We start from the raw sequence: 19,814 nt of genomic DNA, 5'->3' as shown, positions 1-19,814 counted from the left end.
TGTTCCCTCTATATACACTTTGGTAAGAGTTTTTATCATTAATGGATGTTGAATTTTGTCAAATGCTTTTCCTGCATCTACTGAGATGATCATGTGGTTTTTGCCTTTTCTTTTGTTGATGTGGTGTATCACATTGATTTGCATATGTTGAACCATCCTTGTGACCCTGGGATGAATCCAGTCTGGTTGTGATGTATGATCTATTTTATGTGTTGTTGGATTCGATTTGCTGATATTTTGTTGAGAATTTTTACATCTGAATTCGTCAAAGACACTGGCCTGTCATTTTCTTTTTTGGTAGTGTCTTTGTCTGGTTTTGGTAGCAGGGTGATGGTGGCTTTATAGAATGTCTTTGGGAGTGTTCTTTCTTTTTCAGTCTTTTGGAAGAGTTTGAGGAGGATTGGTGTAAGTTCTTCCTTTTATGTTTGGTAGAATTTGCCTGTAAAGCCATCTGGCCCTGGACTTTTGTTTGTGGGGAGTTTTTAAAATTACAGATTCTATTTCACTTCTAGAGATGGGTATGTTCGAGTTATCTGTTCTTTCTTGATTCAGCTTTGGTGGGCTGTATGTTTTTAGAAAGTTGTCCATTTCTTCTTGTTGTTGAATTTGTTGGCATATAATTGTTCATAGTATTCTCTCATGATTTTTTGTATTTCCATGGTGTCAGTTGTGATTTCTCCTCTTCCATTTCTTTTGTTTATTTGGGTCTTCTCTCTTTTCTTCTGGTGAACCTGTCCAGAGGTTTGTCAATTTTGTTTACCCTTTCAAAGAACCAGCTCTTGGTTTTATTGGTTTTTTTTTCCTATTGTTTTTTAATCTCTTTTATTTATTTCCTCATTGAATGAGTTCGGAAGCGTTCCTCCCTCTGCAATTTTTTCTGGAATAGTTTCAGACGGATAGATGTTAACTCTTCTCTAAATGTTTGATAGAATTCTTCTGTGAAGCCATCTGGTCCTGGACTTTTGTTTGTTGGAAGTTTTTAATTACAGTTTCAATTTCAGTACTTGTGATTGGTGTGTTCATATTTTCCATTTCTTCCTGGTTCATTCTTGGAAGGTTGTACTTTTCTAAGAATTTGCCCATTTCTTCCAGGTCGTGGACTTTTGTTTGTTGGAAGTTTTTAATTACAGTTTCAATTTCAGTACTTGTGATTGGTTTGTTCATATTTTCTATTTCTTCCTGGTTCAGTCTTGGAAGATTGTACCTTTCTAAGAATTTTTCCACTTCTTCCAGGTTGTCCATTTTATTGGCATACAGTTGCTTGTAGTAGTCTCTTATGATCCTTTGTATTTCTGCGGTGTCAGTTGTAATTTTTCCTTTTTCATTTCTAATTTTATTGATTTGAACCCTCTCCCTTTTTTCTTGATGTCTTGCTAAAGGTTTATCAGTTTTGTTTATCTTTTCAAAGAACCAGCTTTTAGTTTCATTGATCTTTTCTATTGTTTTCTTTGTCTCTATTTCATTTATTTCTGCTCTGATATTTCTGATTTCTTTTCTTCTACTAACTTTGAGTTTTGTTTGTTCTTCTTTCTCTAGTTGGTTTAATTGTAAGGTTAGATTGAGATTTTTCTTGTTTCCCGAGGTAAGATTGTATTGCTCTAAACTTCCCTCTTAGAACTGCTTTTGCTGCATCCCATAGGTTTTGGATCATCGTTCTTTTGTTTTCATTTGTCTCTAGGTATTTTTCAATTTCCTCTTTGATTTCTTCAGAATATTCCATGTGCACTTGAGTAGAATATGTATTCTGCTGCTTTTGGATGGAATGCTCTATAGATATCAGGTAAGTCCAGCTGGTCAAACATGTCATTTAAGGCCTCTGTTTCCTTATTGATTTTCTTTTCGGATGATCTGTCATTGGTTGTTGAGTAACATATTGTTTAGCCTCCACGTGTTTGTGTTTTTTACAGTTTTTATTTCTTGTAGTTGATTTTTTTTTTTTTTTTTTGCGCGGTAGGCGGGCCCCTCACTGCTGTGGCCTCTCCCGTTGCGGGGCACAGGCTCCGGATGCGCAGGCTCAGCGGCCATGGCTCACGGACCCAGCCGCTCCGCGGCATGTGGGATCCTCCCGGACCGGGGCACGAACCCGTGTCCCCTGCATCGGCAGGCGGGCTCTCAACCACTGCACCACCAGGGAAGCCCTGTAGTTGATTTTTAATCTCATACTGATGTGGTCAGAAAAGACGCTTGATATGATTTCAGTTTTCTTAAATTTACTGAGGCTTGCTTTGATCTTTACTGGAGAATATTCCATGTGCACTTGAGTAGAATATGTATTCTGCTGCTTTTGGATGGAATGCTCTATAGATATCAGGTAAGTCCAGCTGGTCAAACATGTCATTTAAGGCCTCTGTTTCCTTATTGATTTTCTTTTCGGATGATCTGTCCACTGATGTAAGTGTTACTTATATCAGTGGACAGACCACTATTATTGTGTTACTGTTGATTTCTCCATTTATGGCTGTTAGCATTTGCCTTATATATTGAGGTGCTCCTATGTTGGGCGCATATATATTTACAATTATTATATCTTCTTGGATTGATCCTTTGATCATTATGTAGTGTTCTTTGTCTCTTGTAACAGTCTATTTTAAGTCTATTTTGTCTGATATGAGTATTGCTACTCCAGCTTTCTTTTCATTTCCATCTGCATGGAATACCTTTTTCCATCCTTTCACTTTCAGTCTGTATGTGACCCTAGATCTGAACTGAGTCCCTTGTAGACAGCATATGTACAGGTCTTGTTTTTGTATCCATTCAGCCAGTCTGTGTTTTTTGGTTGGAGGATTTAATCCATTTACATTTAAGGTAATTATCAATATGTATGTTCTTACTGTCATTTTGTTAATTGTTTTGGATTTGTTTTTGTAGTTGATTTTTAATCTCATACTGTTGTGGTCAGAAAAGACGCTTGATATGATTTCAGTTTTCTTAAATTTACTGAGGCTTGCTTTGATCTTTACTGGAGAATATTCCATGTGCACTTGAGTAGAATATGTATTCTGCTGCTTTTGGCTGGAATGCTCTATAGATATCAGTTAAGTCCAGCTGGTCAAACGTTTTTTTCTTTTTCTTTTTCTTTTTTTTTTTTTTTTTTTTTGTGGCTGTGCCCTTGTGGCTTGCAGGATCTTAGTTCCTCAACCAGGAATTGAACCCAGGCCCCAGCAGTGAAAGTGCCAAGTCCTAACCACTGGACAGCCAGAGAACTCCCTGATGACTATCCTTAGTGTTGTGTTTGCATTGTCTTTTCTTTTTTGTGTGCGTATCTACTGTAGTTTTTTGGTTTGCGGTTACCATGAGTTTTTGATGTAGCAGTCTATGTATGTACAAGATTGCTTTAAGTTGCTGGTCTCTTAATTTTGAATGCATTTCCAATATTCTGCATTTGTACTATCCTCACGATTTCTGGTTTTGATATCATATTTGTATGTGGATGATTTCCTACCTTTATGTATGTTTGCCTTTACTGGTGGGCTTTCCCATTTGTCATTTTCTTGTTTCTAGTTTGGCCTTTTCTTTTCTGCTTAGAGAAGTTCCTTTAGCATCTGTTGCAAAGCTGGTCTGGTGGTGCTAAATTCTCTTAGCTTTTGCTTATTTGTAATGCTTTTGATTTCTCTGTTGAATCTGAATGAGAGCCTTGCTGGGTAGAGTCTTCTTGGTTGTAGGTTCTTCTCTTTCATCACTTTAAATATATCGTGCTACTCCCTTCTGGCCTGCAGGATTTCTGCTGAGAAATCAGCTGATAACCTTATGGGAATTCCCTTGTATGTTATTTGTTGCTTCTCCCTTGTTACTTTTAATATTTTTCTTTGTCTTTAATTTTTGTCAAGTTGATTACTGTGTGTCTTGGTGTGTTCCTTTTTGGGTTGATCCTGCCTGGGACTCTCTGTGCTTCCTGGACTTGGGTGACTGTTTCCTTTTGCATGTTAGGGAATTTTTCAGCTATTATCTCTTCAGATATTTTCTTAGGTCCCTTTTTTTTTCTCTTTTCCTTCTGGGACTCCTATAATGCAAATATTGGTGCATTTATTGTTGGTGCAGAGGTCTCTTAGACTGTCCTCATTGCTTTTTTTTTTTTAAATTAATTAATTAATTTTATTTTTGGCTGCATTGGGTCTTTGTTGCTGCATGCAGGCTTTCTGTAGTTGTGGAGAGCAGGGGCTACTCTTTGTTGCGGTGCATGGGCTTCTCATTGTGGTGGCTTCTTTTGTTGCGGAGCACCGGCTCTAGGCACGTGGGCTTCAGTAGTTGTGGCATGTGGGCTTCAGTAGTTGTGGCTTGCGGGCTCTTGAGCACAGGCTCAGTAGTTGTCGCGCACAGGTTTAGTTGTTCCATGGCGTGTGGGATCTTCCCGGACGAGGCTCAAACCCGTGTCCCCTGCATCGGCAGGCAGATTCTTAACCACTGTGCCACCAGGGAAGTCCTGCGTCCTCATTTCTTGAACTTCTTTTGTTCTTTATTCTGTTCCGTGTTAGTGATTTCCACCAGTCTGTCTTCCAGCTCACTTATTCGTTCTTCTGCCTCATATTCTGTGATTGATTCCTTCTAGTGTATTTTTTATTTCAGTTATTATATTGTTTATGTCTATTTGTTCTTTAAATCTTCTAGCTCTTTGCTAAACATTTCTTGTATCTTCTTCGTCTGTGCCTCCATTCTTTTTCTGAGATCTTGGATCATCTTTATTATTACTTATTTTTTAAAATTTATTTTATTATTACTAACATTATTCTGAATTCTTTTTCAGGCAGATTGCCTATCTCCACTTCACTTAGTTGTTCTTCTGGGGTTTTATCTTGTTCCTTCGTCTGGAGCATATTTCTCTGTCATCTCATTTTGTCGAACTTTTTCTGTTTGTGGGCTTTGCTCCACAGGCTGCAGGATTGTAGTTTTTCTTGCCTCTGGTATCTGCCCCCTGGTGAGTGAGGTTGGGCCAGGGGCTTGTGCAGGCTTCCTGGTGGGAGGGACTGGTGCCTGCCCACTCGTGTGGGATCTTCCCGGACGAGGCTCAAACCCGTGTCCCCTGCATCGGCAGGCAGATTCTTAACCACTGTGCCACCAGGGAAGTCCTGCGTCCTCATTTCTTGAACTTCTTTTGTTCTTTATTCTGTTCCGTGTTAGTGATTTCCACCAGTCTGTCTTCCAGCTCACTTATTCGTTCTTCTGCCTCATATTCTGTGATTGATTCCTTCTAGTGTATTTTTTATTTCAGTTATTATATTGTTTATGTCTATTTGTTCTTTAAATCTTCTAGCTCTTTGCTAAACATTTCTTGTATCTTCTTCGTCTGTGCCTCCATTCTTTTTCTGAGATCTTGGATCATCTTTATTATTACTTATTTTTTAAAATTTATTTTATTATTACTAACATTATTCTGAATTCTTTTTCAGGCAGATTGCCTATCTCCACTTCACTTAGTTGTTCTTCTGGGGTTTTATCTTGTTCCTTCGTCTGGAGCATATTTCTCTGTCATCTCATTTTGTCGAACTTTTTCTGTTTGTGGGCTTTGCTCCACAGGCTGCAGGATTGTAGTTTTTCTTGCCTCTGGTATCTGCCCCCTGGTGAGTGAGGTTGGGCCAGGGGCTTGTGCAGGCTTCCTGGTGGGAGGGACTGGTGCCTGCCCACTGGTGGGTAGAGCTGGATCTTGTCCCTCTGGTGGGCAGGGCTAAGTCAAGGGGAGTGGCTAGGTATGGTTGTGGGCTCAGGAAGACTTTAGGCAGCCTGTCTGTTGATACATGGGGCTGTGTTCCCACCCTGTTGGTTGTTTGGCCTGAGACATCCCTGCACTGGAGCCTGCGGGCTACTGGATGGGGCCAGGTCTTGGTGCCAAAATGGCAACCTCCAACCTCCAGGAGCTCATGCTAGGGAATATTCCCTAAGGACCTCTGCCACAAGTGTCCTTGCCCCCACAGTGGGCCACAGCCAACCCCCACCTCCCCAGGAGACCCTCCCAAGACCTGCAGGTAGGTCTGGCCCAGGCTCCTGTGGAGTTACTGCTTTGCCCTGTGTCCCAGTGCTTGTGAAACCTCATGTGCGCCCTCTAAGAGTGGAGTCTCTGTTTCCCCCAGTCCTGTGGAGCTCCTGCACTCAAGCTCTGCTGGCCTTCAAAGCCAAATGCCCTGGGGGCTCCTCATCCTGAAGCCAGACCCCCAGGGTGAGGAGCCTGACGGGCTCAGAACTCTCACTCCTGTGGGAGAACCTCTGCAATATAATTATTTTCCAGTTTGTGGGTCGCCCACCAGCAGTATGGGATTTGATTATATCACGAAAGCACCCCTCTTACTGTCTCGTTGTGTCTTCTTCTTTGTCTTTGGATGTAGAGTATCTTTTTTGGTAGGTTCCAGTCTTTGTTTTGGTCAATGGTTGTTAAGCAATTAGTTGTGATTTTGGTGTGTTTTCATCAGCGGAGGTGAGCTCAAGTCCATCTACTCCGCCATCTTATCTCCAATCCCTGTAGATGTATTTTTTTGTTTTAATTTTTATTTATTGATTGATTGATTTTTGGCTGCGTTGGGTCTTCATTGCTTTGTGTGGGCTTTCTCTAGTTGTGGTGAGCAGGGGCTATTCCTCGTTGCGGTGCGCGGGCTTCTCGTTGTGGCTTCTCCTGTTGCAGAGCACGGGCTCTAGGCACGTGGGCTCAGTAGTTGTGGCTTGCAGGCTCCAGAGCACAGGCTCAGCAGCTGTGGCGCACGGGCCTAGCTACTCTGAGGCACGTGGGATCTTCCCAGGCCAGGGCTCGAACCCGTGTCCCCTGCATTGGCAGGTGGACTCCCAAGCACTGCGCCACCAGGGAAGTTCCTGTTTTAATTTTTTAAAAATTTAATTTAATTTAATTAATTTTGGCCATACTGCATGGCTTGTGGGATCTTAGTTCCCCAATCAGGGATTGAATCCGGGCCCTCAGCAGTGAGAGTGCGGAGTCCTAACCATTGTACCTCCAGGGAATTCCCCCGTAGATGTATTTTTGATGTATTTGTGGGAGGAGGTGAGTTTCATGTCCTTTTACGCTGTCATCTTGAATACCTCCCAGAATGCATGGGCTTCTGACACTTCCTTGATCCCTCCCTCCCTCCTCCTTCCTTCTCTTCCTACCTTTTCTTCTTTTCTTCTCAGCCCATTGTTTCATCAATTTATCTGTACTCATGTCTCATAGAAACCAGGTTTTACTAGTTTTTCTTGAAACTACAGAGCAGATGAGATTTGACATTTACTTCTATTTCCTGAGGGAAATCTTTTCCCAAAGTATGTTCAGTCTTAGCTTATTGTATAATGTTTGTCTTTATGCTGTAGAATCTTCATAGACTACATTTTTTTCCTGCCCAGGAAAAAGCATATTTTATTGAGGTATGTACTTACGATGTGTAATTATATATATATGGTGTGTGTGTGTGTGTCTTGTATACATATACACACGTGTGGTTTTATGTATATGTGTGTATATATACATATATAATCACACATAAGTGTACAGTTTAAAGAATTTTCATGAAGAGAATACAACCCAGTGCTCAGGTAAAAAATCAGAACACATGAAGCACTCAGGAGCCCTCCTCATACCATCTTCCCCACTGCCTGTTCCTGCGAAGGGTAACCACTATCCTGATGTTTAATAGGTTAGTTTTACTTGTTTTTGAACTTTATATTAATGGAATCTTAGAGTATATTGTCTTTTATGTCTGGCTTCTTTCCCTTCACGTGTTTGTTAGATTCATTTTTGTTACATGTACTTGTACTTCTTCCCGTTCTCACTGGTATATGATATTCCACTCTGTGAATATACTATATCAAAATTTTTTTCTCTTCTACTGTTGATAGCTTTTGGGTAATTTCCAGTTTTTGCCAGCCTGGTCATTCTAAGCAGTGAATATCTTATCCAGGGCTGCCATTTCACTCCAGTAGGGTGAGCATCTTCCATCTTGCTTCCCATGCCTTGGGATGCTGACAGAGTCCTTCTGCCAGATCTTGGAGGCCTGAGTACTCTGGATTCAGTGGTCAAGGGTGGGAGTGGGGGGATCTGGGCAGTGGGCAGCTTGGGTAGAGTTTTGTCTCTGTATAGCTTCTTCCATGCTGTTGGCTTGCCTGGGCCTCAGTGCAGTGAGGGTTTCCCCCTGCTCACACTGCCCAGGGCCAGAGATGCTCAGACCAGGGTTTAGAGCTTCAGGTGATGGCCTTGAATGAATCTCAGAGGTGTGCAAATCTATAAAATTTTAAAAGATTGTGTTTTCATTTCAAGATCATCTAAAACAAATTGAATAGGCATATTCTGGGTCATCTGAATCAAACTGATTCTTATGAGGCTTTTTAAGAAAGTATAAAGAGGGTGTGTGTTCCAGCGTCGGACTGCTGTGTTCAAATTTCCACTCTCCATCCCAGCTGTGTGACCCGGGACAGCACTCACGCACTATGCCTGAGTGCCTTTAGCTGTAAAAGGGCAGCAGTAATCGTTCCTACTCTGGGGTCTCTGTGAGATCTAAATGAGATTATGCCTGCAAAGCCCTTTGCCTAGTGCTTAATGAGCATCAGTGCTCAATCACCGTTTGATTTGTGTGTATTATCTGGATGGCCCCATGATTGTCAATGGCTCATGAGAAAAAAAAAAGTGAATTTAATAGAGAAGTGATGTGTTAGAGCTGAGTGAAGGCCAAATGATATCACAGTGTGTTGAATAAATGAAAATTTCACAGTAGTTTAAATAAAGAAAAGCAGTGTGATAATTGAGTCATCACACCAGGCAGTACGTGCCTGGGAGCAGTTGGTGCTCTGCTTGCATTATGAGCTGCAACTTATTTTTCAGCAAAATGTCATCTATCCCTTTAAATCAGTGTTGTTAAGATGTTTTTATTGGTTTTGTCATTTTCTTTGCATTCAAGTTATAAATTTGTTTGGCTTTTCTATGAAGGATATAAGCATGAGTTTACGTCTAGTTTGAACATGTTTAGGTAACTTGCTTTATAAAAACAATTTAAGTCAGCACTGCATCTTAAAAGGTAACCCTGTGGTTTCAAACACTGCCCTAGGTCTTTGGCATTGGAATTCAGGTGGAGGGAAAGCGAATGTTTTTCCTCCTGGCACAGGGCTCTACCTCTCCTGTGGGCGTGGTGGACCAGAGCAGAGAGAGTAGCCATGACCTCAAGTGCAAAGCCGGCTGAGCTGACAGCTCTTCAACACTGCCAGTCTCCAGGCTGGCAGCTTCTCCAATTTTACACCCTCCCAAAGGTTTGTTTGTGGACTTTATTTTGTGATCTAGTTGACCATGGTGTTACTGCTCTTGCTTTATAGTATTTCTACCTTTGCAGTCAGGATCTTTGAGACTTATGGCTCTAAGGGATAAAATGTTTCCTGTTACTTACGTAACCTAGATGTCAGCAAGGATCATGCTGCCTGGCGAGATCTAGAGGGGATTAATCCAAACTTCCCATTCCTCCCATACCTGGCTCTGGAAAAGGCCAGCACCTTTCCGGTGCTTCTGTGGATTTCCACGGACCTTGTACTTGTGCTCACCTCTGGCTCCCTGTTCCTACTTGTGTAGGGAGCATATGTTCCCCTCTGCATCTTCTTTTATCCCCACTTTGGCTTCCATTCCAAACATAGAATTTGTCCTTTTCTTTCATTTCTGCTAAAACCCACGAGACTTTTGCTTGTATAGTAAACATTACTGAATGTTTACAGATATTTTGCAGGAGGGAGTGAAGTGAAGGGAAGAAGAGGGTTTATTTTATAGCAACACAAATGACTTGACATCAGATGTTTGATGTTTCTGTTCTTCCAAGTCTTTCAGCCACTCTGCCTCCCTTCCTCTCTCACCTTTCTCTCTCCTTCCACTCCCAAATTTCTAGTCCTTTCAAACAGAACTGTTCTCCTCTTTTTAAGCCTTGTCTTCAGAATCTCACCTTTTCTCCCCCACAGCTTGTCAAGATAGTCTCCCTAACAATTTCCTTCCCAAAATGCATTCTGTTGTTAGGGAGTTAGATGACTTTGGGCTGCCCCCTGCACCTATCGAAGCTCTTCACTTTACATTCCTCTTGTCTGGGAATAGAACAAATATCAGCTCAGTGCTTACAAAGCACTTTCACCTACATGAGCCCCTGGGTGAAATATCATGCCCATTTTACAGATGTGGAACCAGAAGCTCAGAGAGGTTGAGTGAATCGTCTGAAGCCACATAGCCAGATAAGTGGAGGAGTAGAAATCCGCACCCAGATCTGAATATTTTGATCTGTGACCCATGTCATCATACACAGACAGGATGAATGCTGTCTGAACCTTCAGGGATCTGAGGCCACATGGATTCCAGTGTAAATGATTAACATGGGACAACCCAGTTGGCCTGGGGTGGGGGACGGGGGGCAGCCCCAGCAGGTGTGTGCATTCTCCAGGAGTTGGACTGCCAGTTCCCACTCCATGCCTTCCTCTTCCTTCTGTCTTTTGCTGGATAGCTCCTTCTCATCTTCAGGTCTAGGTATAGAACTGGCTACATAATGTGTGTGGGGCACAGTACAAAATGAAAATGCTGGGCCTCTTGTTCAAAAGTTATCAAGAATTTTAAAATGACAGGAGAACATTAAGCCAAGTATGGGACTCTTGGAAGCAACTATACCAGTCATATGCCCACAAAGCCAGCCCTGTATGAAGGTTACTCCCTCCGCCCCCCGCCAGGAAGCATCCTCTGGCTCCACATTTTGAGCTCGGTGCTTATCATATGCTGTCATCGTTTCTTCTTTATGCGCCTGTTCCCGTTACTCTGTAAGCTTCGTGAGACCTGTGTCCTGTTCACTGTTGTTTCCTGGTGCCCAGCACAGACCCTGACGAAGAGCAGGGGCTCGGTGGATGCCCCACCGGGGGCTTGGGGCTCCTGAAAGTGGGACCTGGAGGAACCAGGAGGTGAATAGTAATGTCCAGGCAGTACCCACCCAGGACCACACAAGTTCATACCAGGCATGACTGAGCCTATGGGACTTGGCAGGGGTTTTGGGCATGGAGTAGAGGTGAGGTGGGGACTCATTTTCTCTTCAAGAGAATATGTTAATCGTTTACTGCCCAGGACCTCACAAACCCTGCTCCTCAGGGCCAAGTAAGGTGTGACCAGCCAGGGAGGTGGGGTACAGGCAGGGGACAAGGGCAGAGAGCATGGAGCAGACACAGAGCCCTTCCTGGGGCTACACAGCCTGGTCCACTGACCCTTCTTTAGCCTCCTGAGGCTTCTAAGACCCCCATGCCCCTTACCTACCCTCCCTGCTTCAGTGGTGTGTGTGGGAACAGGGAACTATTTCTCTAATGTCTCCTCAAAGCTAGGGGAAGGGAAGAGGGCAGAATTCTCAAAGGTTTCAGACAACAAAGAGCCCTCATGTGGAACCCCCCGATTCCCACAGATTTCTTTTGGTTCTAAGCGATGGAAACCCTACTCTGTAAGCAGAAAAAGAGATGTATAATATTAGCTGAAAACTGAGAAGCTCAAGGGCAGATGTGTCTTTAGGGATTGTTGATTCTTGAGCCCAGATGATGTCACCAGAGCTCAGTTTCTCTCTTTTCATTTCTCTCTGGTTGGAGGGCAAGGTTTGAGACCTCCTGGAAACTCTGGCCAAAACCCTGGAAGGGCTCTGATTGGCTGGGCTTAGGTAATGAGCACATCTTTGAGCCAATACCTGTGTGTAGGGATGGGAGCAAGGATGGTCCCTCCAGATTCCCTCCCATAGGTCCCTCTCCCCGCTGTAACAAGCAGGGCTGTGCTGCCAGGGGAGGGGCAGGAATGGGATGGACCAGCAGAGCAGCCAGAGACCACTGGTGGTTTTTTTTTTTTTTTTTTTAACCCAGCACCACCTCCTCTCTGTGTCACTGGCTTCTAAGCCTCTAGAGTCAGGTCCCAGGAGGATCCTTGTAGAGAGCAGACTGCTGAGCGTGGGGAACTGCCTGGAAAGTCAGGGCTCTGGCTGGTGCCCCAGCTTCCCTGTTTCTAGAAACCTCTTCCCATCTTCCTTCAGAGCAGATCCCAGGGTTGTCTGCACAGCACAGGGTGAGGAGACCACCAAGCAGCACTTTCTCAAAGGGATTCAACTCCAGATTGCCTCTCTTTGAGGCTGGGAAATAGTCTTTATTTTAGTTTTACCTCAGAAATAAGCCAATCATAACCAAAGGAAGACAAAGAGAACCCTATATGAAAGAATTAAGTGCCCGCTGCTCTTGGGTCCTTTCCTTTAGACTTGTTACCACAAACCTGTTCCCCAAGGCCAAGCAAGGCATGAAGAACTCTACTGATGATGGTGATGAGCATTTTCTTCAGCCCTGTGGGCATTTCTGTTTTTCAGATGTGTTCAGAGGAAAGACCACATTTTTTATCAGTTGATTCCATATTTAGTGGGAAAATAGGAAGATTTCTCAAGAACCTGAGGTGGTGGAGAAATGTCTCCCTGCTGTGCTTGTTCTACCTGTGGTTCTGGGTCAAGCGTGAGGAAGGAGCTGGATCTTAAAGCCAGGAAATCCAGGTTCCATGCCTGCCCTCTCAGGACCTTCAGGTCGCCCTTGGCTCCTGTCACTGGGCCTCACTTGCCCCACCTGTAAAGTGAGGGGTTGGACAAGATGGCCCCAAAGTTCCTTCTTAGCTCTTAATTTCTGTGAGTCTAGGTCAGGTCGAGAAGGAAGACCAGTCAGGATTCTGGTTCTCTTCCTGCCCTTGCCATGACTCACTAGGTGACCTTGGGTAAGTTCCTTACCTTGTTGGACCTGTTCCCCACCCTTGAACATCCTATATCCCATAGGAGGGCTGTCTAAAAGGTGGTCAGTATTCAGGAGCCCTTCTCCTCAGCAGGCTCACCACTGAGGACCCTGTGTACTAGGAAACTCTAGACTGGGTCCAGCCTTCTAGTGAAGTCTGTGGGTCCAGCCCCCCATATCTGGGGCTCACACCTAGTCACATGGCTTCAGGCCTCCCTGCCCTATTTTGGCCACTCTGGCCTTGCTCTGTCTTCCAGACCCGGAAACCAATATGGACATGCCTCAGCCAAAATGTTCAACTTGGCAAAAGCCTCATCAAGGACTGTTCTGAGCCAGTGGGAGGGCCTGATGTGGGGTGGGACATCGAGGAAGTAGATGTGACTCCCATCCTTGGGGAGCTCATTGTCTGGGGTGGAGAGGAAGGGCCAGTGTGAGCCTTTACCCGGTATGGTGAGAGAGGGACAGTGGAAGAGAGGATTTCAAATCAGGGGAACTAAGAGGTTTTGGATGGGACATTGAAGGATGGGGTGGACCTGAGATGGAGCTGCAGGCTGAAGGCCCCGTGCAGTGGAGGAAGTGCAAACAGTCTGTAGGGTCCGGGGGAGGAGGGTCGATGAGTCTGGAAGGAGCATGAGACCAAGTCTCCAGAGGCTGTCATGGCCTGGACTCGGGGCTGGGGAGGCGGGGAGTTGGGCCTGGGGAGGCAGTGAGCGTTCTAGACTGGTCAGGAACCTTTTGGTTGCAACTGATGGGAACTGAACTTGAACTAACCTAGGCAAAAAGGGTGATTTATTGGGAGAACTGAGAATCTGAGGAAGGTCTGAACATCCCAGCACGGGAAAGACGAGGGTGCTCCTGGCTTTCAGGAACAGCTGACCCGGTGCTTGGACACCATCAGGACCCATCTCTTGATCCTGTTTCTCTGTGCTGGCTTCATTTTTCTCTTTTGTGGCTAATTAATCTGCATGGGGAAGGGACTTACTGGCCCAGCTCAGGTCAGGTTCTCACCCCTGGATCTATCACCACATGGTAACAGGCTGCTCTGTTACTGCCTGCAGAAGCCAGGGGAAGGCAGCTTCTGAAGGAAGGGAACTTGCTGAGCAGGCACCCCCCAGAGCCTTTCCCTGAGTTTCTTAGCAGGAGAATATGGCCTGATTTGACCTACATTTTGGGAAGAGTAGGCATTAAAGACAACAGTTTTCTTCCTTTTATTCATAAAAACAAATTTGCAACAATTTATTAAAAATTGATACCATGCAATAGGGGTACGAGAAATTCCTCATTTACATTTGATTCTGGCAGTTCCAGTCTAATTTAAAGCGTTTGTGCACTAACATCATTGGAAAACACCTTCAGGCTGAAGCCTCTTCGGACGTGTATGTGGTGTGTTTGCTGCATATAAAAGGACAGAACCGTTAAATAGCTAGAGTCACTTCTGTGGGTCTTGTTATTTGTGGGGAAATTTAAAAAAAACAGGTGAACCTACAGTATCATTAAGACAGAGAATGTACTGTGTGGGTTAACCTAGAAGACTGTGCACGCTCAGGAGTCACAGTGGGTCACAGATGCACACACTCACCTCCGACTGTCCAGTACTTTTGTTTCTTTTCTTCTTTCCTGCTATGCTGGATTAATATTTCTACAGGTATTTTGTTTTTGTGTGTGTGTATACATTATGTACAATGAATTCTTTCCCTTTGAAAAATTAATGTGGTCCTTTAAATTAAATCTGGTTTGGTGAAATCAAGAAAGCAAGTAAATACTGTAATACACAGTGAGTGACAACACCGATTTTTAGTGCCTAAACAGACAGTGACTTCAACTTGACCTGTGATGTGTTAACATTTTTTTTTCCCCTAAAAGCTACAGTACCTCCATAACCTCTCTTTGGGGGAGGGGAGGGGAACTCTATGCTACGTGAAATAGGGTGTTTTGAAATGTTGGCGATGGTAAGATTCCCATGGGCCCTTTTGTCAAACCCTGGTGGTGACAACACTGTATTCCTGACTTCAGTGGTCTGGGAAGAGATTATTGCCTGCCTGTTGAAGCTGCCATTAGGTTTCTTTAGGGAGTTGAGCGACTGCTCGGTTGTGCAGACGTCTGGGACATTGTCATTCAGGCCTTTCTTTAGCAAATGATCCTGTCCCAGGAATGTCACAGAAATCATCGGGATCCACCTCTCTCCAGCCAGGTGGATCCTGGTAGAGGGCTGTGCTGGGAGCTTCTCTGGGCCACAGCCCCGTCTGTCCTGAGGGCTGAAGGTCATGGTCATCCTGAATACCTCATGGGTCAAGGCCGCTTCACTGTTTGGTATGAAGCTTTCCTGGATGAGATCAAGTTTTGATCTTCAGAGTGACCCTGTGAGGTAGGGCAGGATAGGTGTTATTTCAACCCCAATTTGTTAGAGATGGGAAACTGAGGCTCAGAGAGACACAAGTGACTTGCCCAAGGTCATGGAGGGAGTTAGCAGTGGAGCAAGGGCTTGAACCCAGGTCTTTGTGACTCCCAGGCCAGTGCTCTTTGGGGTTCGTTTAAAAGGGAAGAGTGATCTTATGAATGAGAATCAGTGTGCTGATTGATCACCCCTGGGACCCCCAAGGGCAGAGCTTGCCGGCTTGTCACAATGAAGGCTGCCTTCTGGAAGTTAAGGGAAGCCCTCAGCTAGCAACTCTCTCCCCGCGACTACAGGGATGTCTTCTAGCAGATGCCCCTGATTCACTTTGGTCAGAAACAAAGTCAGTGGAAAAAAACAAAACATAACCCCAGCCAGCCCTTGTGGGCCCTGATGAGAGAGGTTAAAGTGCACAATCTTTCTTTATCGTGTTTGCTGGGAACAGACGTTCTATGATTAGCTCGGGTGCCCCCCTTATTACGGGGAACACCTGATACGAACACAAGGACATGGCTGACGTGGTGGGTGCATGGCCGACTGTGGGTGAATGCTGCAGAGCGTGTCTGCAGTGACGTGCCCTAAATCCCCACGGTCCCGGAACGGGTGTTATTGTATTAATGTGTGGCATTTATCAGAGAGTAAGGTCCCACCGGGGAGGCATGCGAGTCAGCCTGCTCCGGTACCCCAGCCCTCGGCCCGCAGAGCTGTGCCCGACTGCCCTCCCTGCAGACTCCCTGTTCCAGGAAGGCTGGGGTTGGCTGGACTGGCAGCTGGGAGCCTGGCTGCCCTGCCCACCTCCTTCCCCAGAGGGGAGAAGGGCTGGCCTGGGGGGCCACAGCCGGTGGCATGTGTGCAGAGGCAGAGGCGGTTTCTCCAGAAGCCCCTCGCCTCTTCTCAAGGCTGCTCAGGGCCACTCAGTGACTTCTAGCTGGAGTTCTAGTGACTTTCTCCTTGTCTAGGATTTTTTTTTTTTGCCAAGTTTCAAATATCCTAGCTCCTCCTCGTTTGCAGACATTAAGGAAGAAGTCATTTTCATTCCTCTTCTTTGTGAAAGAATGAAAACTTCACAAATAAGGCGCGAGGTCAGGTGCCAAGTGCCCCCCATCCTGTGCACTCCGTGCCATCCGAGCAGTCCCGCAAGGCCAGCCGTGGCGCCAGCTTCTCCGCGGCCAGAGCTGACAGGGTTCCTGTAGCAGATGCCTCTGCTCTGTGTGGTTCCGTCGCGGGGGAGGCCCCGGCCCCAGGCCTCCTGCCCTCACAGGCCCGAGACCATAACTCGGAAGGAGGGTGGCACGTGTCTGTGGCGGGGGCTGGCGGTGGGGCTGACGCAGGGGCTGACACAGCTGGCGTCCACGCCTCCAATGGACGGGAGGTAGGCGTGGTGGAGGATGGGGAGCTGGAGGGACAGCCGGCGCTGGATGCTGTGGCAGGGAGAGAAGGAAGGGGGGTGTTAGTGAAGGCTAGTGGGCTGCTCACCAGGAAGGCCCTTGGATTCGCTTTGGCTAAGAAGCTGATGGCGGTGCTAAGAAGCTAACTTCTCTCTGAATCCAAGATCTGTCCATCCTGTCATCTAACCACTCATCCATCTGGCAGGTGTTTAATGCAGGCCTGCCTGTGCCAGCTGCTGCCCCGGGAATAACCAGAGCAACGGCAGCAAGGAGGAGGCAGGCTTCTTGAGCTTCCAGTGAATTTTAAGAATAAGGCCTTGCCCTTCGAACAGGGCTTTGCTGCAAACACAGACAGCTCTCATTCGCTGCTCTTGCCAGTCCCTGAATGGCCTTGGCTTTGGGTTCCATCCCTGAAAGGCTTCTCAGCTGCTCTGTCCTTCCTCATTGGTTTCTCTGCCACTGTCTCTTGTCCAGGACCTCAGTCCCTCTTGCCGGGCCAGTTCCAAAAGGTTCCTTCCTGGTCTTTCGGCTTCTTTGGTGACTAGCGTTTTCTCTCCAACACTGGGATGGGGCATTCAGGGCTCCCCAAGATCTGCCTCTTGTCAAATTCTCCAGGTGAACCTTCTACCCCGTCTCCCCAAAAACCTTACCCTCTGGTGGCTAGTTTCCTCTAAAACCCTGCTTATGGGCAATCTTCCATGCCTCTGCACATGCTGTTTCCCCGGCCTAGATAGCTCTTCCTCTGCTTTCCCATCTGATGACTGCTTTCCTTTTAAGATCCAATTTAAATGTCATCATTTTTGTGCTAACCCCCTCAGACAGTGAGCTCCTTCCTTCTCTATGCCCCCAGAACATGGAATTTCTGGTAAATTCCCAGAAAGGCAGCCAGTAAAAAAATCTGAGGCCGGGCTGAGGCAGGGGCTGGGTAAACAGGACTGATGGAGCCACTGCTCCCCTGCTCGGCTGTGTTTTGTGCAGTTTCCCACTGCATCTGAGAAGTTGCATTCCCTGAACTCTTAGGCCTCCTTGTGTCCCCCAGGCCTGGCCACTCAGGTGGGAATAACCCCAGAACTTCACAAAACCCAATAGGCAGAAGAAGCACTGCTGTTCCCATTATAAAGATGAGAGAAGCGTACAGAGTTTGTGTACCTTGCTCACAGAAACAACCAGAACTGGGGAAGGTGTGACTCTTGCTTCTTCTTTTGAACCACAGTGCTTTGTGGGGTGGCAGATCAACTCACAGAGGCTGCCTCAGCCCACCAGGGTGCACCCTGGGGTGTATGCATTGGTGGGCTTCTGAGATGGATGGGGACAGATGCAGTGCTGCCCCCACTCCCTAAGGACCTGCTGGCCAGAAGGGCTTCTCGCAAGAGACCCTTCCCAGGTGCTCATGAGAGATTAGTGCGTTGGAGACTTCATTTGGAAATTAAAGTTGAGCTTGTGTAATGTCATTGGTGTTGGCAGAGTCCAGGAAAATGGGGAGCTGAAGAATGAACTTGACCTGGGAAAGGGTGTTCTGTCTGAGCATCCCGGGCAGGGTAGGCATCTGTGTGCGGTTGTCAGAGCCACACATTCTGCTGTCTGCTGGGATCCTGTTTGCCTTTTCATTAATTCATTGCCAAAAACCTACTCAGTGCTGGAAGCTGTGTTCAGTCCAAGGGACATAGGAAGGACTTAAACCTTACCCTCAAGGTGCTTGCACTGTAGTGCAGGGAACTAATAGGTAGACCACTGATGAATGCCATGTAACCATCAGTAATTATACTGGACTGTCAGCTGCGAGGCCCTGGAGCTAACTGGGTTGAGAGGCTATTAGCTCTAAGACTAAATGGCCCCAAATGACACTGCAGTTGGTGACTGGGCTCCCTTTGCTGGTTCCTCTCCCCTTGTCACTTCCCAGGGAACAAGTTTCAGAGCTGACATTTCTAATTGCTGTTTCTAATCCGCTGTAAACTGGGAAGCACTAAAAATTGCCAGCGGGGACAAAGCTACTGGAGATGTCCAGGTCTTTGCTTAGATGTCACCTCACCAAGTTTGCTCTGACCTCCCTGTGTAAAATTATACTCCCTAACTCCTTCCCTGCTTAGTTTTTCTCCAAAGCACCTATCATTTAACATACTAGGTTTTGCTTTTTTGTTAAGTTATTGTCTTCCCAGATAGAATGTAAACTCCATGAAGGGAAGGATTTTTGTCTGTTTTCTTCAGTGCTGTGCTTGATACATGGTAGGTCTCAGTAAATTAGTGTTAAGTAAATGTATTCATTTTATATGTAACAAAGGCAGAGAACATGGGATTTGATGTTGGAGAAACCCAAGTTCAAATCCTATCATCTCCTGCATTTAGCAACTGGTAAGCTTTGGCAGGTCACCTCCCCTCTTTGAATATTAGTCTTCTCATGTGTAAAATAAACAGTGTAATTTGACCTGCATCATGAGATTACTATAGAGTTCAAATAAAGTAATGCATGTGAAAACATGGTGCCAAATGGAAACTGTTGTGTAGGAGGAATGTAGTCTTGGGCAGTAATTCTGAAGAAGGTACTTACTGTTCTGGGGAGTTTATATCTTCTATAGGATCTTTGCATGTTCGAGAGGGCTCTGTCGTGTTCCACTGTAGCTGGGGATTTTGATCCAGGTGGTTTTTTAAAATGGCCTTTCCCCCATCTGAATGCAAAACAACAATACTGCAATAATTCTGTTAACTTAATTCTTAAAAATCAACAATGCAGTCATTTTTAGGATACTGCCCAAGGAGAGAGAATGCAAAAGACCCCATCTTCCCTTTGTGCTCTCTAAGCCATGGTCCCTGAGCCGCTCTCCTGAGACCAAGGCAGGGAGCAGAGAAGCCCCTGTCCAGGGATGGAAGTGGCGTGCTGGGGATGTGGATGGTGTGCCCTGGGACCTCCCTTTCTCCAAGAAAAAAAGGGAATCGAGTCGACCAATGTAGGCAACATAACTTAGAAATGAGAGGTTCTAATATGAAGGTCCTTTTCACGGGTGCATTAGGAATATAATGACAAAGAAAAAAAAGAACTCCAAGGTATAGTTTCCATAAGATTGCTAAGTCTGAAAAGAATAATAATAGTAAACTGCTGGCGGGAGTATAAACTGGCATAATCTTTCTGGCAGGTACTGTCAGTAAGCATCAAACACTATAAAAAGTATGTCTTTTCCCCAGAATTTCCACTTTCAGGAACTGTCCCAAAGAAATAATTAAGGATGTTTGTGAAAATATATACAAGATGTTCAAATCCACATTGTTTACAATATCAGAAAGTTGAAACTAACCCGAATTTGTCGGGTAATAATGGATTAGTTACATACTAATATGTA

The 19,814-nt window shown here is 45.4% G+C and overlaps 1 protein-coding gene across 1 annotated transcript in view; it reads right to left on the bottom strand.

Annotated features, from left to right (window-relative positions):
- Positions 1 to 16,268: 16,268 nt before the first annotated feature.
- The window catches only part of GABBR2 (gamma-aminobutyric acid type B receptor subunit 2), a 370,296-nt gene continuing 366,750 nt past the window's right edge, over positions 16,269 to 19,814 (bottom strand). Inside the window, exons 18-19 of the mRNA XM_024126525.3 lie at positions 19,028 to 19,145; positions 16,269 to 16,515 (exon numbers count right to left, since the gene is read on the bottom strand). Of these exons, the coding sequence (XP_023982293.1) occupies positions 16,350 to 16,515; positions 19,028 to 19,145 (284 nt within the window). The 3' untranslated portion in view covers positions 16,269 to 16,349. The remainder of the gene's footprint in view (positions 16,516 to 19,027; positions 19,146 to 19,814) is intronic.

The sequence above is a fragment of the Physeter macrocephalus genome, chromosome 9 (genome assembly GCF_002837175.3).
Source record: "Physeter macrocephalus isolate SW-GA chromosome 9, ASM283717v5, whole genome shotgun sequence".
Taxonomy (NCBI): domain Eukaryota; kingdom Metazoa; phylum Chordata; class Mammalia; order Artiodactyla; family Physeteridae; genus Physeter; species Physeter macrocephalus.
This window is presented reverse-complemented; position numbering and strand designations above follow the sequence as displayed.